The following is a 26,311-nucleotide window of genomic DNA, read 5'->3' on the forward strand; positions in this document are numbered from 1 at the left end:
TGCTTTAGAACAGTTGTTTGGAAATGGCCAGGGAGCAGTCATTTTGTATATCATTCTCTGGGATGCTACATCATGAGTGGGCTGTGAGAAGTACATCCCATTGGTAATAAATGGTCCAGTGCCAAGTGGAAAGTTTTGAGATCCTCCTATAGTCAACAGGAAACCCACTACCAGTTACTGGCTATGAGATTGAAGCCCTATTAATAGTGCTTGATTTTCTTTGTAAGACATTTGAACATGTGAAAATTGTTCTTGTCAGCAGTTAAATGGTTTATTTTTTTCCTTGTATAAGCAGCAAATGAAAGCTTCAATCATATTCATTGTGTGACAGGAGATTAGCTGAAAAACCAAAGACGACAAACTTTCAAGAGGAAATAAGAATCTCATTCTGTTCGTTAACTATCCCTGGAGATAATTGAGGAAATGCTATATCTGCTGGAAACTATCCTTAATGACCAGTTGAGAACTAACCACCACCCTGTGTTAGGAGACTATTTTCTCAACTCCAGGCCTTTCAGAATGGAGACAGCCATAGTCTTTGTTTTTAATTTAGCAAGATCCGATTTGGCGCTTCTTTGCCAGATAAGGTGCTATATCAAATGCAAGGATTATTATTATTATGCCAGATACTGATCTAAAATTGATTTTCAAAATCAATTTTCAACTTAAGCTGTTCACATGCTATGAATGAAAATCTGTGTTGATTTGAAAAAAAATGTTAATTTGTGGCACTCTGCAAAAAGAAATGAAATTATTTTGCATTTATTGCGTAACTCTCTCATAGTTAATGGTTTAGAACAACTGATATTTTCCTCAAACAGGAGACTTACTCAACAGCCAATCTCTCCTCAGAGGTCATTCACACAAGAGTTTTTTTCCCCGACAAGCCACTTTTCTCTCCTCTGCCTTTCACCCCTGAAGATGACTTGTAGAGTGCAGTTCCATGGGTGCTGGCTATTCTCCAGTGACTATTCTTTAACTGTGAGCCTAGACAGTCAGTGTCAGCAACCAATTGTACTCAAACAATATGCATCCATTTGCACTTTCCAGCAAGCTGAATTCACCTCCCAAAATAGAGATAATGAGGTCATGTGTAGCATTCCTATTGCAGCCACAACAGGGATCAGCTAACTCGATATAGAACCTTGGATCTTTCTCATGAATATAATAATAATAATCCTTTCATTTGATATAGAATATACTGTAAAGTAAATTGACTGTATATTTTGTGGGCGAAATGCGGCAGCCAATTGTGCACAACAGTGATCAGAAACAGTCGTGAATTGAATGACCAAATTATTATTTTTTTTAAATTTGATTGGATTATTATCCCTGGAAAAGTGATCGGCCAATCAGCTAACAACTGGATTCTTACTTACTAGTAGTTAAAGTGAGGTGTGTGGAGTAAGGAAACCTCCCTCAAGTTTTGCCCTGCCTGGGAATCAAACCCAGGTTCTCTAGCATGCAAGATGAATGCTCTAAACACTGAGCTACAGGACTCCACATACAATTATTGAAGACAATTTATATTTCTATGGAGCTTTCAAGCTTTTAACATTGGGAAGATGTCTCTAAGCACTCTAACTCATATACTTACAGCTAGATATAGCTCAATGTGACACCTTTTGGTCCATTTAACCACTCAGTACTTACAAAACTACACTGTTGTTTATCAAAATCTATATTGGATCACACAAAAAATAATAATCTTCAGTTTACATTGTATAACTGGTAAACTCATTGTTAAATGTTGGATGCTTCCCTCCCCCCACCACCACCATGAATGAGAATTACACTTATGCCGTAGCATGAGAATTATGCCATAATATGCCACCCGTTCTACTCCGCCCCCAACCCCTACCACATACACACACACACACACAAACACACACAGAATTGACAGGTAATTGTTCCTGAGATCTTGGCAATGCTCTTGTGCAATTGGCAAACTATTCCCTTGTTTTCCGTCAGCCGCCAGTTTTTATAAACATACATCCTTGCCCTAACAGAACTTGTTATGTAGGGAATTTGGGACACAAGCACACAATCCTACCAATTTCTGGCAGTGTCCTTTAATACACTATCCATAATCCCCCTCCTTCCATTTCACTCTTCCTTTGCTGAAAACTCATGCTGGGGAACAATTCCATGGGCACCGACATGCCAGTTTTTATAAACATACCTCCTGAAAATTATTCTTTCCTTCTTGCCTAATGGCAGCGACTGATGCCAAGTTACAATATAATGAAGAATTACATAATGGGCAATACAGTATGACGGAGGAGCCTACCCAGTTAAACCCAAAGCCCGTCACTATGCCCATACACAGTAATCAGAAGCACAATCTAACTCCCCCCACTCCCCCATAGCTCCAAGACACTAAGTAATCCTATTGAGGCTGGTATGCTGTGTTGCTCAGTGTTGGTCAGTTGCCTCTTTCATGTCTCACAGGTGCGATTTGAAAATATAATCGATTTCCGTACTTTTTGACTAATTTATAAATATTTTAAAACAAAAGAGCTCCACTTAGAGTTAAATTTTTTCATTCTCCAGTTCCATTAATATCATTGAAAAAATATTATTTTCTACTGTTAAAATGATGTAACCAACACACACACAATGCACACACACACACTTACACAAAGAGCTTGTGTCAGGCAGGAGGTAACTTCGCTCTTGAAGCGATGTTTGTTTTCAAAACAATTGAATACTCTTATCTATGAAAATGCTATAAGCCTTGGTGGGTGTCAACAATAGCATATTGATCCAATTTTTTTTTGCAGATGGTATATTCCCTTGTTTGTCCTAATTTTCCTGATGATGTTTTGCTACCTTCGCATTATTTACGTCGCTAAACAAAGGGTAAGAATTTATTTCTGAAATATGTTGCCAGCTATTTTGCAGCTTGGTCAAAATTATTGTTGATAACTATTGTGACATTTTTGCTTGATAATTAATGGGTCAATAATGTAATTTTAATTACTTTTGTTGATACTTTAAAAACAATTAAGTTGTGCAGTTTCAACTTAATTAACCCTTCAGCTGCTCGTTGTGTGTTTACTCTGCACAAGTAATATAATAGTCTTCCAAAACGATTCTTTAAATTGTCAGTTGCCTCCATTTCATAATCATTTTATTTACTGAATCTAAAATTGTATTAATGTCATGAACATTAGGTAGTTAGCTCATTACCATATCAAGTAAACCTTTGCTTAAATCCTGAAGACGGGTTGATACTGGTTAAACGCAACCTTTTTTATTTTTTGGAAAAAACGTTGGCAGTTTACCTACTCATTGACCAATGGTAATTATGCAGAAGCTGTCAGTATGTCAGTGAATCTATCAATCATTCACCCTGATTGTATTATTATGTTCTGATTGCCACTTAAATCTTTTGTTGAAGTATTCTCATTTAATATGTACAAAATAATACCAGGTGAATTTTGACTGCCCCAGACTTCAAAATTAGATTTGTACTGGTATTTCAGTGTAAAAAGGTAGGATATCTGTGGAAAATTTAGGGTATTTTTTTTACATTCTCCATGAAGATTGTTTTAATAACAGTATGTATATATTTGAAGCATGACATCTAGTCTGTCCTATCTGGTACCATGAGCCAAAAGGCTTTCTTCAACCAAACCTTGTGATCTTTATATGTGACCATGCTCATCAGTGTCACATGTTACATTCTTCAAAATGCACTCTCTCCCAACTGCCCTCAACATTATATTACTCTACGCACAATTTTTCTGCAATGGAAGACAGCATTTTATCCTTTGTGGCACTGAAACCAATTGATGGCTGCTGAATAATGATTTTTTTTCTAATTGGTGGATAGCCACCGTCCTAATGGAAACGGGCACTCTGAAAGTTTCTGCCATCTACAAGATCAATAAACCCAACAGTGCCTGGCCTGGAGAGCTTGTGCGTTTTTCTGAAAGCCTCTTTGTAATAATTGATGTCTTGGGGTTGGATAAGCTGATGGCTCCTGCTGAGTCAGCACTCAGACATCCCACCCACAAGTGTCGTCTGCTGCATTTCTAAAAAAGCTTTGCGAGATCAGTGGCTCAACTGTGCCTGCTGTATTACTGCCCCCTTGCTGCTGTCAATGCAATCACTTCTTCTTGAATAATTAAACATTTAAGAACAAAGGATTTTTTTTTATTTTATAGTTTTACCATAGGCGACTTCTTTGTATAATGCAACAAAGTAACTAAGCCAGTTTGGTTTTAAAGTATAGAAATTAATTTTTTCCACCTGAAGCTTATTGCTTATTTTACTTTGATTGTAAATGTTTATTAATTGTTGCTTCTTATTGCCTTCAATATCCAACAGTCTAAATGTGAATCTACATTCATCCAGATGTTATGTGAAAATGTCTTCATGTTCTTCAAAGCTAAATTCTTATGAAGTGGTGGTTGCAATCAGAGGTATACCAGAGGCAGAAACCAGTGGGCAGTCATTATAAACCAATTTAAAATAAACTCGATTCCTTGGCATGTGTCTGAATTAATTTAGATCCTTGTAACTCTGCAATTCAGGTACTGAATTTAACGTTAGTAAAATTCTAGCAAACCACTGCTATTAATAATGAAAGATTCAAGGTGAATATTGAAATATTAGAAGCTGTTTTCTTCCGTCAAGGTCATGTTGTAGGAGATATAAGCGCAAAGCTTTTACCACAAGACCATCCATTAATGACAATTATTTCATGCATATTCTTTTTAAAATAGTTCTACTATTCTATTCATTTTACGAGCCTGTTTCTTTTCTACTTTTTAAAGCACGTGGTAGGTATTAGATACAATTGAAAACTGATAAACTATGTAGTTGAAGTGGTTCCAGTTTTAATTTCCCTACTTTAACTGAACTGTTGATTTCAATCTCAATACAATGAGGAGGTGCTGAGCAATGGACATTGTTAAATAATTGCCCCTTTTTAACCATCATAGTTTTTCAATTAGAGAAGCACTCAGGTTGTGTTATAATGTACATTTTTAAACCCTTGTGTATGAAGGTACATTTGGTGTACTGAACTTGAATTTTCTGGCTGCACATACTGTACATGTGATCTCTTGTTTTTCTCAAGAAATTTTCAAAGATTCCTTCACAGTGTTTCTCTCATTTCTTTCATGCAGGTTTTAACTTGGTCTGGCACATATGACCCTGAGAGAGAACGAAGCAAGGTAGAGTTCAATTCTTGACTTATGGTCATGCGAATTTCGTGAATCAAAGTATTGATAATTTATATCTTGATTTCCTTCTCCCTGGTTATTTTAGGGTAGTCTGATAGAAACAATTAAAGAAATAGGAGTCCTGTAGCTCAGTGGTTAGAGCACTCGCTTTGCAAGCGAAACACCTGGGTTCAATTCCAGGCAGGGCGAAACCTTGGGCAAGTTTCCTTACTCCACATGCCTAATAATAATCCCTCCAAAACAAAACAATAATAAATTGGTCATTTTCAATCCATGACTGTTTGTGGGACACTGCTGTGTGCAACTGGCTGCCATGTTCGCCCACAAATATAGTCAATTTACTTTACAGTATATTCTGTGAAGCGCTTTGGGACGTCTAGAAGACGTGAAAAGCGCTATATCAAATGCAAAGATTATTATTATTATAAATAGTCAGTAGCATTTGGATTCTGAACAGTTTCATCATCAAATGCACCTTAAAAAGAAGACTTCCTTCAGACTAGAGAACATGTACATTGTGGCAATTTATTAAACACCTGTAGTCTGGTGAATATTGTAAAGTAGATTAAGAAGCATCATGGCCTAGATTTAATTTGCCTACGTAAATGAGATGATATCAGTCTCACTGTAGGGGGAGTTACTGAGGGATGGAAATGTGGCTCTTCGTGGGGGATGGGAAATTACAGTGTGAGTCATCCCTCACCAATTTAGTATTAACGGATATGGAGTTTGCCCGCCCAATTTGTGATTGTGTGTTGCATTGCTCAGGAGATCTGGAGCTGCAACATATACTGGAGCACCTTTTAGGGAGGGTTGTGTCTCAGTGGACTTAAACGAGGAAGAAGATTGCTTTAAAAATATCAGAATGCAGGTTCCATAAAATTCAGATTATAATTTCAGATTTTATTGATGCTTTCTTGCAGTGACACTCAAACGTTTATACACTACGTGTCATTTTGAATTTTAAGAAATCGGTCCTAAAACTGTTATGAAGGTGTGACCTAATGGTGTTTCTGTAAATTGTGAACTTTGATTTTAGCAGCCATTTGATTGTTTAGGTAGTTTTATAATCATTAATAGTTTGTGTACTTTAAACAGGACCTGGAACCTTTTTTCTCATCCTTCACATGAGAATATACAAAACCTCATCCTATTCATCCCACGCCCCCACCCCCAAGTTTAAAAGTGCCATTTGCCAGCATATATGTAAATGTAATACTTTAACACTGTTAATTTTCTACTTTGTGTATCGATTATGCATAGACTCTGGTTCTGCTCCAAATCCTTTTTTGAAAATTCAAGCATCACAAGTTTACTCACACTTTTTCCAAATAACCAAAGGCGCTTATTTTACTTCCAATAGTCATGAGTAGCTTAAACAATATAAGTATTGGACCCTTTATATCTTCTTTCATGTGAGCAAGTTCTTCATTGTAAACCAATATTTTGACTATTTCCTGATGACTGATTGTCTTAAACAAAGTAAGTCTGAATGCTTCCTGTGATGTGCGGATCACTCCTGATTTCTAGCCATCTGTTTCACACAAAGGTGCCAATACAACTGCAATCTGTGGAATGATCACATGTAAACAGACGGTTAAGGAATAGGGCTCCTTATTAACACTTTGCAGCTAGGGCGGTTCCAAATGTTGAGTTTAAATGTGCGTCTGTATGTACTGATAATTAAAACTCAGTTTATAGTATATTTCTACAGCACTAGTAGGTGAATACTGCCCCTCTCTGGTTGCAGGTAATACTACAAAAATGTGTTGCTAACAAATCCAGCATCCCATTTTCATAAATAAATCCCTGAAGAATGTAAGATAATCCTACTCACTGTGGATTTTCACTATAAACGGATTTTCAGGGCAGTTATTCTTATGAGGGGACCATACTTTGGATAACATGAAGATTAGATAATATTTTGAAAGGAGTTAACAACAGAATCCATTGCATATTTACTAGTTCCCTATTTTTAACAATCATAAAGGTGCCTTGTGGAAAGTATGAAATGCTTTATACTGCCACAATACATTTTTAAAGACATGGGGTAGAATGTAACCTTTTGTTAGTATTGTAAGCAAAGCAAATTGTAGGTACCACCAAGACCTGTGTACCCTAGTGCAGGTTGACTTTTGTGCACAGATAAAAACTGATCTGAATTTTGACAAGATACGACTTGTTTGCAGGGTGACAAAGATGTTCATTTCAGATTTATAAAATAGTTTTTTTTTAAAAAAAGGTTGTTCAATCTCAATAGACTGACAGACTTCGAAAACTGCAATGATTGTAGAATTAAAACACTCAAAGGAAAGGCTCTGTGTTTTTCTTATGCTCGAAAACCATTGCGCAGTCGTAGCATGACTCCAACTCATTGCAGTTACTCACATTAATAATTAATCTAATGATAGTTGGGATTAATTTACCAGAAGGCAGATGCTTGGTGGCCTGTAGATGCAATTAGTACCAGAACACAACTACAGATCTACTTTTTTTTATTAACAAAAGATTTTCTGTTGAGTGTGCACCATTAAAATAACCTTTCTGACAAGTAATTTAAAACTGATAAAACTGAATCCGTGGTTAGAATTTTTTTGTGTTTTTTTTATATAGATCCTGTTAACCCTGGAAATAAAGCCACTTAAATGGTACCCATCTGTGTACCTGGCTGTATCCCTCTTTCCTCTCATTAACAGGTGAGTAAACATCCGATTCTTCCTTCTGGTGCTTAATAAGGGCTGCAGTAATTATATATTACCATCGCCAGGAAGCCTGACTCGTGCATGATTACTGTCAGATTAAAGATGAATTATGTCCATTTGGGGGTGGGGGGATACGGATCTGATCTTATTGATTTAACAAAATTCCATGTATTACAGTGAAACTTTGTTGTTATTAGACTCCTTGTTGCAAATTGTGCAGGATCGATAATCATAAAGGTTTGCTCCAGACATCTTTCAGTGTAAATCGTCAGCAACCAATGTGATCAGATAATGAAACCATAGCTGAATTGTTCTTAAATATAGCAGCCTTCTTGTAGAGTACTTATAGTGCAATTTCTGTGTCAATGTGACGACCACATTGAGTCGACACAGCTTGTTTGAAATTGCTGATTTTTACGTGAGAACTGAATTGCGGCAAACCAGGTGAAACCACTTTGAGGAGGAAGTCATATATTGCATGTATTTAGCAGTGGTCGCTGCAAAAAGAGTAAAACTACAATACTTGGATTTGATATTAGTGCCTTTTTCAATACATTTGAAAAGCGCTTTACAGAATGAGTTACTCTGAAGTGAATCTGCTGCAGCAACGGCCCACAATCAAAGATGAATTAGATGAATGATCAGTTCATCTTTTTGGGGGGCATGGGGGAATTTGGATGGTTAAAAATATTGGCTGCAGCACTGCAAGAACTCATTTCTCTGTTGTGATTCTTTCAAAAGCAAATTAGATTTATTTTGAAAATAATGTCTTGGGATGCAATATATAGTTTGCGAAATGACATGTGCATGCGACTGCCTGGATGGTGGAAGACAAACTGGAAGGACCTTGGTTTTCTTTTTTCTAGCAATTCTTATGTTCTAATGTTGTTCTAAAGAATACCATGATCTCTTTAACATCCAGTTAAACCATCGGGACAGGTAGGCAGCACCTTGGTTTAATTTTTCATCTGAACCAATTGCATTAAAAAGCGAAGATTTTAAAATTTAAAAAGATACTGGTGGTTTGCTGGACCATCTTTACATTTTTGAAGAATCAATGGGACCATTGGCTCTTCGATATTCTTTAAAATGTCACTTGGATTGCTTGTGTTTCTAAGTTACACAGTATTGCCGAGCCGGAAGTACATCTTGATTTCAAATCGGTAGCTGGAGCATTAAATTGCTGCAGATGCTCATTACAAAAAAATTCAGTATTCTGATGAATATCTTTCGTGATGAATCTACGTTCTGTTGTAAACCCCTGATTTTGTCAGGAATATTTGTTTTGCAAAATGTACCTCATGTCAGCAAACAATACAGCTGAATTCAGGTTCATTTAAAATCTATGTAAGATGAGTAAGGAGGTTTGTTGTTTGTGCCCACATTCTGTCACATATTCCCCCTTTCTCATGCAAGTTCTCTCCTTTACGGGAGGACGTCCAGCGCCTTTGGATGTCATCCCGATGTGAAAGGCGCTATACAAATGTAATTTTGTTTTTTTGCACCCACTCATTCTCTACCATCCTGCCTGCTCTCTCCACTCAGCGACTCCGGCCTGCTTCACTTCCCCTGCCACACCCGCCCCACCATTGGCGGGCAGGCTTTCTGCCACTCTGCCCCCACTCTCTGGAACTCCATCCCGCAGTCCCTCCGCCTCGCCCCCTCCCTTGCCACTTTCAGGACCCATCTCAAGACCCTCCACTTCGACTGTGCTTTTGATCACTCTCCTTCCCCACTGCCCTCCACCCTCCCCAATCCCGACCTCCAGCTCAGGTCCGAAATACTGACTGTCCAGCGGATTGGGACGTCCTCGTGACGTAAAAGGCGCTATACAAATGTAATTTTGTTTTTGTTATTGTTGTTGTTCTATCTTTTTCGATCACTCTCTCACTCCTGTTCAGAACCCCTCTCTTATTTTTGTTTGCACTTTAGTATTCATTCTCTCTTTGCTTGCTGCCTAATGTTCACTCACTCTGTCCTGTTTGCTTGCTCTCCCTCTAACATTCACACTGTCTCTAATACACACTTTCTCTTGTTAACCATTATATCCTCACTATCTGTCTCTGTAATGTTTGCACTCTTGCTCCCCTATTTGCTCTCTCCTTTTCGCTCTCTCCGTTTTGTTCTCTTCCTTTTGTAGTTTGTGTTCACTTTTTCCCTTCTTGCTGTGATTTGTTCTCTCTCTGACTCTTTCTGTCCCTGTGCTTTCTCTTTAACATTTGGTGGTCCCACAATTTACATTCTCCTTCCTCCCTGTCTTGAGCCTCTGACATAACCCTACTGTGAGTTGAATTTCCACCTATGGATTAGGACACATTTGATTTACTAAATATCCAAATATTGCACTAGTTCAGATACAGACTTCAAACTTGGTGCTTAATCATTCTATGATCTGTGCTATAGAAATGTGTGGAGATATTCATATAGGCATTTACTTTAATTGAGCAACATCATGCTTATGTACATTTAGGTTTTTGAAGTTCCATAAATACATATGGTCTGAATAGGTCAGTTAAAAAAGAAACAATAAATATTATTAATACAAAATGTTTTTGAGAACTTCAAATTAAAATCACCTGTAATTCCCTCTGTACACATTTACTTGTGTGTTTACACGTGGTTCACACATGGTGCATGATCGACCCCACTATGTTTTGTGTGTATCTCTCCCACTTAAACTATAATAATCCTTGAATTTTGGTTTAGCACCTTATCGCACAATCAACACATCTCTCGTTTGAGTTCTGACGAAGGGTCATGGACCCGAAACGTTGACTCACTTTCCTTTCTCCATAGATGCTGCCTGACCTGCTGAGTGTTCCCAGCGACTTCTGTTTTTGTAACACATTCTCTAAGCGCTTCACAGGATTTACTGTGAAGTAGAGTGACTGTTTGTAGGGGAACCAGCATTCCAATTGCACATACCTACAAACAGCCATGAAATGACTGACAAATTTTATTTAAGGAATTCTTGACCAGGATACAAGGAGAAACTCCCTCATATTTCCAAGTAATGCATGGGATATTTAACATTCAGTTGAACAGACGGAACGTCTCATTCAAAGGACAGCACCTCTAATAATGCATTTGGAGTGTTGGCATACTCTTTGAGTTCAAAGTCACGACATGGAACGAGTGAAAACTTGGAAAATGTGTAGGAAACTGCTCAGTGAGTAAATGCACTGCCCAGGGTCACACTGAACTGTACTGACCTGAAACTTCCCAGGTTCAATATTTACCTGTTGATCTGAACTGTGTTATTCATGGGAACACTACATCAGTCATAATCTTGACTACAGAGGGCACAAATTACCGTTCTTTGTGAACATAGAATGACCCTGATGGATTCTCTGGGTGTGTGTGGTAAGACACATGATTAGCTTCAGCTTCACACATGTCACATAGCACTTCCTAGGTTTCACTCTTCAGTATCAAATGGGCATCAATGGACGTGGAACCATATCCCAATACAGTCATGTATTTGTGAGAGGAGGAGAAAAGAGCATCAACAACTTGCAGTTATACAGCGCCCTTCACACAGAGTTGTGTCCCGGAGTGCTTGACAGTGGCGGAATCTGAAGCCGAGTCAGGGGGAGAGCAAGGGGGAGGTGACCGCAAACGCGATCAAAAAAGAAGGTCTTTAGCAAGGTTTGAAGGTGGGGAGGGAGGGGGTAAGACGGAGGGATGGAGGGAGAGTGTTCCAGAGTTTTCGGGATGTCGTGGCTGAAGGCATGGCCACCGATAGTGGAGCGGAGGGGATGAGGACAAACAGGAGGCCGGAGCCTACCGAGCGGAGGCGCTGGGTGGTGGATTAGGGGCTAAGCAGATCAGATAGGTAGGGAGGTGCCAGGGCATGAAGGGATTCGAAACTGAGTGGGTAAATGCTGGAGAGGATACAACAAAACAGCCATTGTGGCTTTACTAAGCATAAGCATATATGTGGTATTGGCAGATTACCTGTTTGACTAGTCATTTAGGATGGAATGCCTGCATGCAAATTGCAACCAGTCAGTCTGAAAACAATCTGTTAACATACAAGGTATAAACAAAATAACTACCAGTGATAACATCAGCATGAAGCACTCTTAAGTCAAATATGTCACACTTGGATGCATAGAAAAAGCTCCCTGCACTTTGCCCCAACAAAGTGACTTACGCTCATCATCTGAAGAGCACAATCAAAATGCACAAATGAGACATTTTCCATTTCTCACACCAGCTCATCTACTACAACAATAACAACGTGCACTTATATAGTGCTCTCCACACAGGGTAGCGTCTCAGAGCACTTAGCAGTGGTGGAGCCTGACTCCGAGCTGGGGGGGGGGTGGGTGAGGTGGCCGTAAGCACGGCCGAAGAGGAAGGTTTTCAGGCAGGACTTGAAATAGGGAAGAGAGGGCGAAAGGCGGAGGGATTGAAGGAGAGTGTTCCAGAGTTTCAAGGCGTAGTGGCTGAAAGTGCGACCTCCAATGGCGGGGCGGAGGGTGCGAGGAATGACACAGGAGGCTGGTGGCAGTCAAGCGGAAGCACCGGGTGATGGATTGGGGAGTGAGAAGATCGGAGAGGTAGGGAAGTGCCAGAGAGTGAAGGAATCTAGAGTCCTCTCTGTGTAATTTTGACAGTTTGGTGCAATATTTTTTCCCCACTGATAACAAGTTTGGCCAAACTACTTTCACATCAGATTCTTACAGCCAACAGATAGAGAATAGGTTTGACCTCTCAGGCTGGGCTGAATTCAGACCTGGGGCTCAGGGGTGAAAGGCCAATGCCCTTATTCTCCTGCATCCTCCAGTAGCCTCTACAGCCCAATTCAAATGACACATTTATATGCAGAGCAAAGGGAGGTCAAATGACCAATGTTTGACTATCTTTCGGGGGTGGGGGGGGATAGTGAGAGGGGTTTGGTAGGTGGAGTAGATGGGGTTCGACTCCAACAGGACCTCAACTCACACTCTGGCATCCCTAAGCCTTGGCTCTTGCCAACCTGCACTTAATACTTCCGAAATTAGGTTAGCAAATTAAGTCCCTCCGGGGAGAGAGTGCATATTTCATTCCAATAAGATCATCTCTGGAATTTCCACGTGTAATATATGGGATGCAGTTTGGTTTGAATATTCTTAAGCGTGGTGATGGGTTTGTGTGTGCGTCAGACACCTTGCTGACCAAATAAGGATTCCAGAGGCACTGTTTGCTCTCCTGGATCTCTTTAGGGTTCAGTTGGTTCCAAGGTGACATGACTGGGAATGGAATATGGGAATCAATTCAATCAATTACTGAGACTGATGGTTCCTTAGTTTGGCAGATCCACAATCCTTTAGAGCACAGCTGATGATGGTCAGCTTGGGTTGTCGACAGGACTTAAAGGAGCAGACCAGTCACGAGGGGCAGAGATTCTGCTACCGGCAGGACGTTTCTCGAGCACAATCTTCTTCCAGACCAAATTCCAACAAATTTCAGACATCCTGCTGACCAAAAAACAAAATGTCTTCAATGCTGGTTGCACACAATATAATTTGCCCATCTACATTTATATGATTCATCAGGAAAATTTTGTTTTATAGATTAATATTGTGAAAATTACATTGCTGACTTGTACGTCCAATCTGAAAAAATACCCCACCACATTCAGAAAAATAATAACAGTAATGATAATCCTAGCACTTGCTATAGTGCCATATCACTATGTTAAGACATCTGAAAACACATCACAGGATCTTACTGTAAAGTACCACCAGAAGAAACTATAGTATTGTTGTTCTGGCAACAGTAGCTGCCGGAAGAATCAGGAAAACCAGCCCTTGAGGTGAGCCTCAAAGTTTTCTGGTAAAGCTGGCGCTGGCACCTCTCCCAAAATATGCAATTAAGTGTCACCCTAGTTTTATAATTATTGCTCAAAGGACCCATTTTTAGAACAATATTGAGGAGATTGATATTATAAATATTTTGTAAAAGCACGATTATTCAGTGTCCACATTGGCATTTGCCATTTGTTTTGTCCAAACATCCGTCTTAATTATTCAGTTCCTAATTAGAAGGGTGTATCTTTCGTTATAATTGCCTGATGAACAATATTAAAATTGTAACACTTAACTTTATTGTAGGTTCATTGTTTAAATAAGGTGCTACAATGGTTCTTCTAAAGATCATGTTGCAATGCGGAATTTATATTTTAGTATCCGATGTAAGTTATTGGGTAGCTTCCTTTTCCTTGATGCTAAGTAGGGTCAGACAGAGTTAGCTGAATGGAAGACCACTTGGGAGTACCAGATGCTGAAGGCTATGCCTATGGCCATACCACAGTAAATGTGCCTAGTCTAGACGGATCTCAGGATAATAAGCTCACAACATTCCCCAATCTCTTCATTAGCACAGCTTCAGTTACTATGTGCTTATTAATACGGACTTTTAGATTTGCAATTTGTAATGATGTTGCTCTCCCTTTTTTCACATTACATTTAATATATCTCACATAATGACAGATGTATTCACAACTTTTTGTTAATTTAAATGTTATTACTTTACTTGGTCTGATCACTCATTTGCATTAACTTTTCTAATATCTTCTAGCACAATGCACATTATGGATCCTGAATTAATTGCCTACATTTTGAGGAATGAAATAGAATCTGGTATGCCAAATCAACACCTTCCAAGATATGGAAACACCTTAAAGATCAACACCTTAAAGATATGGCTTTATATTTGGAAATAAAAAAAATAACATTTTATATTGAGTTGACCATTGTTTGTCACTGTGGGTCACTGTGTGTGCTGCGTTTCGCCCACAAAATATACAGTCAATTCACTGTACAGTATATTCTGTGAAGCGCTTTGAGCCATCTTGAAGATATAAGGTGCTAAATCAAATGCAAGGATTATTATTATTACGCTAGACTTAACATCAGATCTTGTGTAGTCTCAAATAGTATCTGAGCCTTTGTAGCATGAAATCCTTTGGTAAACATAAATCCGATCAACATATTCCTCATTAAGTTAGACCCTTTTCTGAGGTTTGCCTTTGTTCATACTTCAATGATTACCATTTCTATGGAGGTGAGATTAATCAAATTACTCCGGTGAATAAAAGCAGTGAAAATCCAAATAGAAAAGCACATTATCGATAGGTTCCCTATGGAGAAAATACTTCAACCCATCTGGCATATGTCAAGAGTTTTGTCAGCTAGTACCAGGTGCTACAGGAAGAGCTATTTCTGTGCTTAAAAATTGGTTTAAGGACCCACGATAAGAATCTGAATTATGCTTGTTTACCTTTGGACAGACAAGAAAGTTGCTGACCTAATTACAGAGCTCTGAAAGAGGCAATAGAGTTGCACCAATTTAGGTCTTCAATTCCAACCTGTGGTGAAAAGGTGCAAAAGAAAGAGAATGAGCAGTGCTTTTAAAAAGGCAGAAAATGTACAGATTAAGCCATTTGAATTAATGACCTCATACATACCCTTAGCAAATGCTGATTTTATGAAATAATTGGCATGAACAGCATAGATAGAAAAGTCCAATGTTATTTTTTTCTCCCTCTTTGGACACAAAGGTAACAATTGTTACCGTGGTGCATTCCAGCCTCAATTTTCTTATGCTAGTACTGATTCAAATGTACTTGTCTTTTTTAACATAGCAAATAACAACACAACAACAAAATTACATTTATTGAGCGCCCTTCACGTCGGGAGGATGTCCCAAGGTGCTGGACAGTCAGGGGTCAGGACCCGAGCATGGGGGAGGGGTGAGGTAGGGGTGAGGGAAAGCAGAGAGGTGGGAGGGTGACTGAAGGCACGATCGAAGAGGAGGATCTTGAGACCGGCCTTGAAGGAGGCAAGTGAGGAAGCGAGGTGAAGGGACTGTGGGATGGAGTTCCATTGTATGGGGCCAGAGAGGCTGAAAGGCTGGCCACTGATGGTAGAGCAGGTTGGGAGGGAGACATGGAGCAGGCTGGAACCTGCTGAACGGGTGAAGTGGGCAGGTTGGTAGGGAGTCAGCAGGTCAGAGAGGTAGGAGGGGGCAAGGCCATGGATGGCCTTGAAAGTGAGGATGAGGATCTTGAATTCAATCCTCTGGGGGATGGGGAGCCAGTGGAGTCGGGTGAGGGTGGGAGTGATGGGGTCGAGGAGCCTGGTGCGTGAGAGTACATGAATTGCAGAGTTTTGGATGATCTGCAGCTTGTGAAGGGAAAAGTTGGGAAGACTGATAAGGAGGGAGTTTCCATAATCGAGCCTTGATGTGACGAATGTGTGGGTGAGGGTTTTGGCAGCCTGAGAGGTGAGGCAGTGGCGGAGTCTGGCAATGTTGCAGAGGTGGTGGTAGGCAGTGCCGGTCCTGGCCCCGATGTGGGGGAGAAAGGACAGTTCAGGGTCAAACAAGACACCCAGGTTCTTGACTGGCTTAGTGAGGGTGAGTGTGCAGCTATGGTGGCTGATGCTGCCAGCGCCTGAGGTGCGGAGGCATTGGCGTGAGCCAATCAGGAGGGCCTTGGTCTTGTTGACGTTCAGTTGGAGAAAATTGTCCCTCATCCAGGACTTGATGTCGGACAGGCAGTCGGTCAGGACCCCAGTAGTCCTGGAGTTGAGGGTGGAGGCAGAGAGGTAGAGTTGGGTGTCATCCACATACATGTGGAAATTTATCCCATGTCTGCAGATGATGTCACCAAGGAGGAGCATGTAGAGGGTGAAGAGGAGGGGACCGAGGACAGAGCCCTGAGGAACACCGCACGAGACAGTGCGGGGTCTGGAGGAGAAGCCGTTTGCAGAGACGAAGTGGAGGCGGTGTGAAAGGTAGGACCTGAGCCAGTCAAGGACAGAACCTTGAAGGTTGAGGTGGGAGGAGAGGCGATGGAGGAGGATTGAGTGGTCCACAATATCAAAAGCGGCGAGGAGACAGAGGGAGCCCTGGTCACACGTGGTCAGATTGTCATTTGTGACCTTGACCAGAGCAGTTTGCGTGCTGTAGGCAGCACGGAAACCCGATTGGAGGGGCTCATGGAAGGAGTGGGAGGAAAGGAAAGAACAAAGCTGGGCAACAACAGCTCCCTCAAGGACCTGAGACAGAAAAGGGAGGTGGGAGATAGGACGGTAGCTGGATAGCTGTGATGGGTCAAGGGAAGGTTTCTTCAAGTTGGGGGTGATAGTAGCTGCTGTGAGGGGGGTAGCAACTGTGCCAGATGACAGGGAGAGGTTGATGATGTCGGTGAGTAGTGGGGTAAGAGGTGGAGCTGGGATTTAAGGAGAGGGTTGGGGATGCATTCCAGGGAGCAGGTATCATGGAAGATATGGTAGTGATGTGACAGAGGAGGGGGTGACAGGTTCAAAGGTGTGGAAGGAGGGATGGGTAGTGGTCGGAGTGTGTGTGGGGGGGTGGGGGGGGAGTAGGGAAGGGGTGGAAATTGGGAGGGCAGTGGCAGCTAAGTGGATTCCTTCGATTTTGGACTCGAAGTCCAGCATTTCCTCGCAGTGGGAGTCAGAGGAAAGAATCTGAAAGAAGAAGACTTTGCACAGAGTCGCTGAATTATAATAAATAATTCTTGCATCTGATATAGTGTCTTATCACATCATTGGGATGTTGCAGAAGCTCTATTGACTGTATATTTTGTGAGCGAAGCTCGGCAGCCAATTGCGCACAATAGTGTCCCACAAAACAGTCATGGATTGAGTGATCACATTTTTGGTTAGAGGGATTATTAACCCCTGGAAAGCGATCTGCCAATTGACTAACAACTGGGTTCCTACTTATTGATAGGTAAACAGAAAGGCGTGTGGAGTAAGGAAACTTGCCTATTGTTTCGCCCTTCCCAGGAATCGAACCCAGGTCCTCTCACTTGCTGAGGTCCTCTCGCTTGCTGAGGTCCTCTCGTTGCAAGGCGAGTGCTCTAACCAATACACTACAGTAATGTCAAGGACTTTTTTTTAAAGGAATTCAGAGATTGTCAATGCTGGGACCTATTGTTGTGAGCCAAGACAATGTTCGCAGTGGAATTCAAACTCATAACATTGAAATTGTGCATCATTGTCATTGTTGCCATAAGGTGGATGAAGAGAAGATGAACTTTATTCTCTTCCATCCTTACCCAATACTTGGGAATATATATACAACATGTTTCAGGATCATTAAAATTTTTTAAATCCACAAAATCAAAAAATCATGTCAAAAAGAAGAAAATTGAGGAGAGGAAAATCATTGATTTGCACTTTCTGCCCATGTTAAAGGTAGTCAATTAACACAACCACATTTTCCACAAAACGCCTTCAGTCTCAAACCACGAGCAACTATTGAGAGTGATTCTGGCACCAAGTAATACACTTGGATGGCAAGAATGCTAGCCGGTCCAGCCATCTGTGTACATTCACGGGGTTCAGAGATCATATGTGATTTGTATGTCAATCAGCAGGTCTGTGGAAGCAGAAAGTAGTTGTTATTAGAGAAAAGCTTTTTATCACAAAAAAACATGCGTTTTATTGTGAAAATCAGTTTTAAAAAAGTCTTTAAATACTTGTACAGCCATGCTGTAGGTTGCTTCTTTCACCTGTTTTTACCCCAATCCCTTCTCTACACTCCTTTTATCAGTCCTGAACAACAACAAATTATGTTTATATAGCGCCTTTCACATTGGGAGGATGTCCCAAGGTTCTGGACAGTCAGGGGTTTGGACCTGAGCAGGGGGTTGGGATCAGGCGGTTGGAGGGCAGGAAGTGTAGTGGTAGGAAGGTGGCCGAACTACATAAGGTATATTTAAACAACATTAACAACTTGCATTTATATAATGCCCCTCACGCAGTGTAGCGTCCCACAGCACTTTAAAAGAGCTAACAAATGTTTGTATTATGATTCTTGTTCAGGATTATTGGTTTCCAGAATGCTTCTTCTAAAACACGCAAGGGATTAAAGGATTAGCAAAGAATTTTCAACCAGTTGCAAGACTTAAAAGAGAAAGTCAGTAAAGTCTAGGAGAAATACTTTCTGTTCAGAGCTGTTCTACAAAATGACACAATTATTGAATCAATTTCTACGATTACCTCACATGCTCAAATTTCAAAAATGCAAAATACAAAAGCAGCTCGGGATTCAAAGATCACTTGGATTTACCTTCGCACCTTGGTTTACCTTTCAGCGCCTTGGGACGTCCTCCCGACGTGAAAGGCGCTCTATAAATGGAATCTTGTTGTTGTTGTTGTTGGTCGCTTCAATGACAAGTTATGGGGGAAGAGACATCCCAGAAACAATTTGATTGACTGTGGAGAGGGATGGTTCCCTTCTCACCAGTTTGGAAATGGACAAATCTAGGAAAACTGACTGTTTGATGGGTATTACTATTAATCTACATAAATTCCTCCAAGTTGCTTACAGTTTCCACCAGCTGAAAAATGTTTCAGATTTGACTGATGAGGATCCTGAATAGGTACAGTTTCCCTGGGGCCGAGGTAAACACAGTCTCTTTATGCCTGCGTTGGTTCCAAGGTGAAGTGTATGTCTTTGGAATATCAGAACCAAGTAAGCCACTGTGACTGTGTGTTTTGAACAAATAAGTGCTTGTATTCGAAGCAGTGGGTTAGACACTGGCCTTTCAGCTGTGGGACCTGGGTCTGTATTACATCCTAGATTAATGAAATTAAAGTCTTCTCTTTCCACTGGGTGTAAAAGTATCTATGTGAAATGATTTAGGCCAGTCTTGACCCAATTTCTAGTGGGTATGCAACCACACAAAACCCATTCCTAATTAAAAACACTCTTAATTTTGCACTAAACTAGTCATCTTATGCAGAGCCCATAGGATGGCTGATTTAGAAAATTAGAACCATGGTGCTGTAAGGAGTGCTCTTCTTATATTGAGCAGATCAGAGGAATCTTTATTGTACAATATCAATTCTCTGTGCTGCGTATTGTCTAGGAGCATTTAATGCTAATTCTGAGAACCAAAATTGAGAAGTGTTCCAATTTCCACCACTGCAGTCCTTTGCTAAGTGAATGCAGAAATCATCAAAATGGGGAAAGCAAAACCTCTGACACAAAGGTAATCCCTGGGATTAGGATTCGGAACTGGATGCAGTGTATACATTCCAGTTCTATAGTTTGAGATACGTCCAGTTATACTTGCGTGATGTTAGCTAAGAAGAATTCCACAGTTTACTAACTTTTGCTCCCTCAAGCAAATAAGCATAATTTTATCTAGTTTTGTTTCCCTGGTCATCATATTGTTAGCGTCGCCAGTTCGCTAACCCGCTGATCGATTTTAAAATTTCCATTAGACTGCCGTTGTTCAAATGGTCCATTTATTTAAACGCAGATGTTTAATTTTCTGTTTGATCTAGCCCGGAGCACATAATGTCAAGTTTACTCATTTCATCAAATGTCTCACTTAGCTCTCATTGGGTCAGTTGGATAGATCCCTTCACTTTGAAGAAAGGAAGAACAGACCTGGCCTGCTGATTTAAGTGCTCTGAGACGCTATCCTACTATATAAGTGGAAGTTGTTGTTGTTGGTCTGTTTGCTCTTTTACAGCTTTCTTCACTTCTTTCCTGTAAAAGGCTGCATTTTGCCATTAAACATATTACTGATTACATAAAAAATCATAAAGAGAAGAAAGTCTTATTCAGAGAAAATATTTTGAGCTCAAAAAGTGAAAAGGCTCAAGCCTTTCCCCTCCAGTGCTTGTGTGACTCTGACTGCAGCATTTTGTCATGCAATGGCTACAATCCTGGAGCAAATCAGCAAAATCTGGCATACATTTGAGGGATCATGCAGCTGATTCAACACTGCATTTTAAGCATTCCATAAATGCTATGGTGTGGTGGTCGCATGAAAATTAGCCCTGGCTTCAATTTGGAGCCATTCTTGCCCAGAAGCTAGCACAAAAATCTCAAGCCACCTGTCAAGTAGAAATTGGGAAGATAATGAATATTAATAATAGTAATAATAATCCTTGCATTTGATATAGAGCTTTATCACATCTTCGAGACGTCTCAAAGAGCTTCACAGGATATACTGTAAAGTGAATTGACTGTATATTTTGGGGTGAAACGCGACAGCCAATTGCGCACAGCAGTGTCCCACAAACAGTCATGGATTGAATGACCAAATTATTAGTATTTTTTTTGAAGGAATTATTATTGGGAGGTTTGGAGAAAACCTGTTAGAAGTGTTTAAGTTTATGAAAGAATTCGATAAGTGGATATTAATAGGCTGTTTCTACTTGTTACTGAGGCCAAAACAAGAGTATAAAGATAAGGTAGTAGGTAACAGATCTAACAGGGAGTTTAGGAGGAAATTCACACAGATGCTGGTGAGAATATGAAACAGAAAGTGTCAATGTGTTTAAGAGGAAACTCAATGCAGATTGAAGGGTAAGGGAATAGAGAAGAGAATAAAAATGAAGGCAGCATCACTGAATTTGATATCACACTGTTACAGCCAGAGTGGCACAAAATTGTGTATATAGGGTGGAAGGTTGGACTGACAACTGGTCATCACTCTTCCTGTCCTGCTCTGTCTATCTTTATTTCATAGTTGTGCCAGTTCCATGCCAGGATCCTTACATAAGGTTTCAGGGCAGAACAGCTAACAGCATCACAAAACACATGTGTTGATTTCATTGTGGGTGCGGTGCAATAACATCGCCTGTTGGCACATGTGTTTCAGAATGTCAGTGTCATGACCATGTTATGTTACACAAAAATATCACATTCATAACATTCCTTGTTGGAACTTGGTAGGACTTCAAAATAAACGCCGTTCCATCAGAAAAAGCAACATCTGATTTTCAGGCTCCCCAAGTAACTCTTCCAAACAAGTAACACTGCTGCCTTCGACACTGTCGACTATTCTATCCTTCTACACTGCCTCTCCTCTCAGCTGAATTGTTGCGCACCTGCCCTTGCCTGGTTCGAATCCTACCTCTCCCACCGTCTCCACTTTGTTGCCACTAACGACTTCTCTTCCAGCTCCTGCACCATCACATGTGGCATCCCTCAGGGCTCTGTCCTTGGCCTCTCCTTTTCAATATCTATATGCTCCCCCTTGGTGACATAATTTGCAGACATGAGATCAACTTCCACATGTATGTGGATGGCACCCAACTCTACGTCTCTGCCTCCAGCCTCGATTCCAGGATCACAGTCTGCCTGTCAGACACCAAGATCTGGATGAGAGTTAAATTCCTGCAGTTGAACATCAACAAGATGGAGGCCCTCCTGCTTGGCTCCCATCAGCACCTCCATAACTCGGGCACTGATAGCATCTCCCTACATGGATGCAATCTACATCTCACGGAGCCAATATGGAACCTTGGCATCCTGTTCAACGGTCAACTGTCCTTCATACCCCACATCTGTGCCATGACCTGCTCTGTCTTTCCGCACCTCCCCAACATTGCCACTGTCTCACACTGCAGACCTCCGAGACTCTCATACACTCATTCATAACATCCATCCTTGACTATGCAAACTTCCAGCTTATCTGCCTCCCCAACTCCTCCCACCATAGGTTGCAGATCATCCAGAACTCTGCAGCCCGTATCCTCTCCCGCACCAGGCTCCGTGATCCCATCAGCCCCATCCTCGCCCGACTCCACTGGCTTCCCATCATCAGACCCATCTCAAGACCCTCCTCTTTGACCGTGCCTTTGGTCACCCTCCTTCCCTCCCAGATCTCCACCCTCCCCGACGCCCAGCTTGGGTCCTAAACACTGATTGTCCAGTGCCTTTGGACGTCATCCCAACGTGAAAGGTGTTATCCAAATATAACTTTTGTTGTTTGTTTTGTATCACTTGTTGGTAAAGTGAGCCAGTGACATGTGCATCTCCATGTTCACCGAAGTTGAGTTGATAACACTCTTGCCTGTGAATCAGAAGGGTTTATGCCCCATGTTGAGAATTTGAGCTCACAATCCAGGCTGACATTCAATGCAATGTCCTGGTTGTCAGAGGTGCCGATCTTTGGAGGAGATATTGCGCTGAGGATCTATCTGCTGTTCAGGTGGTAGTTAAAATCCCATGGGACTATTCAAAAGCAGGAGGGTGGTTCTCCTGGTGTCGTTCCTAGAAATCCTCCAAATAAAACAAAAATAATCATTCACTTCATGTTTGTCTGTGGGACTTTGGTTCGAACAAATTAGTTGCATTCACCACAAAGACAGAGTAACTTCACTTTACCAAAAAATTGCTATTGGACGCAAGGCTGTTAGGTAATACAATATGGTGTATTTTTCATAGGGTTAATGGCACCAAAAACAATTTCCTTGTTTATTGAATGTAGTTTCTTTTATTTTAAAAAAATATATCCTGATACAGAGATGTTGTTCATGGTTTGACATGTGTACAGTGAAGAGAACCCAGGACCCTGGAGAATAGGGAATATTGGAATTACTGCTGTGTTTTGCTGTTATTGAGGTTTGGAGACATATCAGTTTCTCTGCATTCTTGACGAGTACATCTGTGACATACTAATTAGATAAAGATTATGTGTTAACTGATGCAGCATAATTGGTATCTATAGCCTGGAAAGTTTAAATGCAAGCGTAAGGTCACTTAACAGCTACTGGCATGGCTGTGGTACCTTCTCAATCTGAGCATTACAATTCAAGTGAAAGGGCTGTTGATCGTGAATCACCTGATGAACTGTTGCTCTCAGAATGCCAGGAGTTACAGTGGAGACTTTTGTGGGATCAGGGTCTCTTTCTCTAAGGGACTAAAAGTCCTGCAGCCATGAGGCGTGCAGTGTTTTCAGCTGCATTTGCTGCTATTGCTGTTGAGTGTATGGTTCTTTCCATTCTTTTGATAATGATGTCAGGTGATTTACTATAAGCTGCAGGGCAAGTCTTAATTATGACTCTACATTGACTCTTATTTTAAGAATTATTTTGTTCTGCAAACCAAAATGTTGCNAAAAAAAGCTAGCTAGGCACTTACCTTTTTTTTAAATACTGCATTTACACTCCACATTTGATAGCAAATCTGGGTTGAGCCAGCGTGATTTATGCTACTGCACAACATGGATGAGGTGGTTTCATGAACAGTACAATTGACAGCAATCTTATATAAATTTTTTAACAGCTCCACGTTTCTCCACTGCTGAAAGTAAAGCAGCTTTGCTCATAGTTATATCAGGCACCTCTTGTGTTAAAGCCACTGGTTAAAGGAAGCTTGGGAGCAGACATTTTGTGTAGCACAGAGACAGCACTTGTCAAGGTCACAAATGACGTCCTATCTCTCTGTGACCAAGGCTCCCTCTGCCCCCTCGTCCTCCTGGATCTCTACACTGTGTTCGACACAGTTGACCACGCCATCCTCCTTCACCACTTCTCCTCCCTCATCCACCTCAGTGGGACAACACAAGACTGGTTCGAGTCCTACTAACTAACCGCCCTCACTTTGTCTCTTCAAATAATTTCTCCTCCTGCCCCTGCCCAGTCACCTGAGGCATACCCCAGGGCTCCATCCTTGGCCCCGTTCTCTACCTCATCTATATGCTCCCTCTTGACAATGTCATCCGCAGACACGGTGTAAACTTCACGTATTCAAATGACACGCAATTCTCCTCCTTCAGCTGCGACTCCAGATCCGCCGATGTTTTGTCTGCTTGTCTTGCGGACATCAGGGCCTAGAGGAGCGAAAACTTCCTATAGCTCAATGTTGACAAGATAATAATAATAATAATAATCCTTGCATTTGATATAGCGCTTTTCACGTCGGGAGGACGTCCCAAAGCGCTTCACAGAACACACTGTAAAGTGAATTGACTGTATATTTGTGGGCGAACGCGGCAGCCAATTGCGCATAGCAATGTCCAAACAGTCGTAGATTGAAAATGACCAATTTATTATTGTTTTTGGTTTTTGGAGGGATTATTATTAGGCGTGTGGAGTAAGGAAACTTGCCCAAGGTTTCGCCCTGCCTGGAATTGAACTCAGGTCTCTCGTTTTCAAAGCGAGTACTCTAACCACTGAGCTACAGGACTCCATACTACTTAGCTCCCATCAACGTTTCCTGTCCTGCGGCTCTGACCTCCTCAACCTCCCCGACCTATCCCTCAGACTCACTGGACGGGTGTGCAACCGAGGCATCAGGTTCCACCCACAGCTGTCTTCCTTCCCCACATCTGTTCCCTGACCAGGACCGCCTTCCTCCATCTCCGCCACATTGGCTGCCTCTGACTGTACCTTTCTCCAGACACAGCCGAAACACTCATCCATGCGTCTGTCACCTCCCGACTCGACTTTAAAATGCCATCTTTGCTGGTCTCCCCAGCTCCACCATGCACAAGATCCAGCTGATCCAAAACTCCGCTGCCCACATAATAATAATAATAATAATAATAATAATAATAATAATAATCCTTGCATTTGATATAGCGCTTTTCACGTCGGGAGGACGTCCCAAAGTGCTTCACAGAACACACTGTAAAGTGAATTGACTGTATATTTGTGGGCGAACGCGGCAGCCAATTGCGCACAGCAATGTCCCACAAACAGTCGTAGATTGAAAATGACCAATTTATTATTGTTTTTTTTTGTTGTTTTTTGTTTTGTTTTTTGTTTGTTTTTTGTTTTTTGAAGGGATTATTATTAGGCGTACTCACATACTCACCCGCACTAAACTCCGTACCCCCATCACAGTTCTAGCCAGGCACCACTGGCTCCATATCACTGAACGGATCGATTTCAAGATTCTCACACCCTTTTTCAAATCCCTGGCACCTCCCTACCTCTCTAACCTGCTTATCCCCCAACTCACTATCTCCACTCGACTGACTCTAGCCTTCTGTACGTCTCTCAATCCCTCTGTTTCACCATTGGTGGCCGCGCTTTCAGCCACTTCACCCCAAAACTCTGGACCACTCTTCCTCTAAACCTCTATCTTGCCCCTTCCTTCCCCATCTTCAGGTCGTATCTGAAGACCTTCCTCTTCGACTGTACCTAGGGTTATCTCCCCGTCCCCCCAGCTCGGCGTCGTGCTCCACCATTGTCAAGCGCTGTGGGACGTTACCCTCCGTGAAGGTGCTATATAAATGTAACTTTTTGTTGTTGCTATGGAGCACCTCCTCCTGTATATGTTAATGGAAATAAATATCAGAAAACAAAAAGATTTCCACAAGGCCATAGATGATCTTGTGAGAATTGTCCTGGTCAGTTCAGTACACCAATATGTCAAGATGAATGGAGTCAGTAGATTGTGGGTACAATTCCTCACTCTTGGTGTCACTGGTGCATCATGGCACAAAAGATGTTCTACCCAGAATTCATGCTCCAGGATGCCTTTGATAAGCAACTTCAATTAGATAGATTTCTGTTAGGAAATAATATCTCGGGATACAGTATATAGTTTGGGATGTGCGACTGCCAGAATGGTGGAAAACAAACTGGATGGACCTTGGTCTTCTTTTACAATTCTTATATTCAAGGTATAAATGTGCCA

The 26,311-nt window shown here is 41.2% G+C and overlaps 1 protein-coding gene across 1 annotated transcript in view; it reads left to right on the forward strand.

Annotated features, from left to right (window-relative positions):
* Positions 1 to 26,311, forward strand: part of si:dkey-100n23.5 (cyclic AMP receptor-like protein A) — a 123,554-nt gene that overhangs the window by 69,268 nt on the left and 27,975 nt on the right. The window contains exons 7-9 of the mRNA XM_007901434.2: positions 2,784 to 2,862; positions 5,139 to 5,186; positions 7,809 to 7,891. Coding sequence (XP_007899625.2) covers positions 2,784 to 2,862; positions 5,139 to 5,186; positions 7,809 to 7,891 — 210 coding nt within the window. The remainder of the gene's footprint in view (positions 1 to 2,783; positions 2,863 to 5,138; positions 5,187 to 7,808; positions 7,892 to 26,311) is intronic.

This window comes from Callorhinchus milii, unplaced genomic scaffold (assembly GCF_018977255.1).
Source record: "Callorhinchus milii isolate IMCB2004 unplaced genomic scaffold, IMCB_Cmil_1.0 Scaffold4, whole genome shotgun sequence".
In the NCBI taxonomy this organism is placed as follows: domain Eukaryota; kingdom Metazoa; phylum Chordata; class Chondrichthyes; order Chimaeriformes; family Callorhinchidae; genus Callorhinchus; species Callorhinchus milii.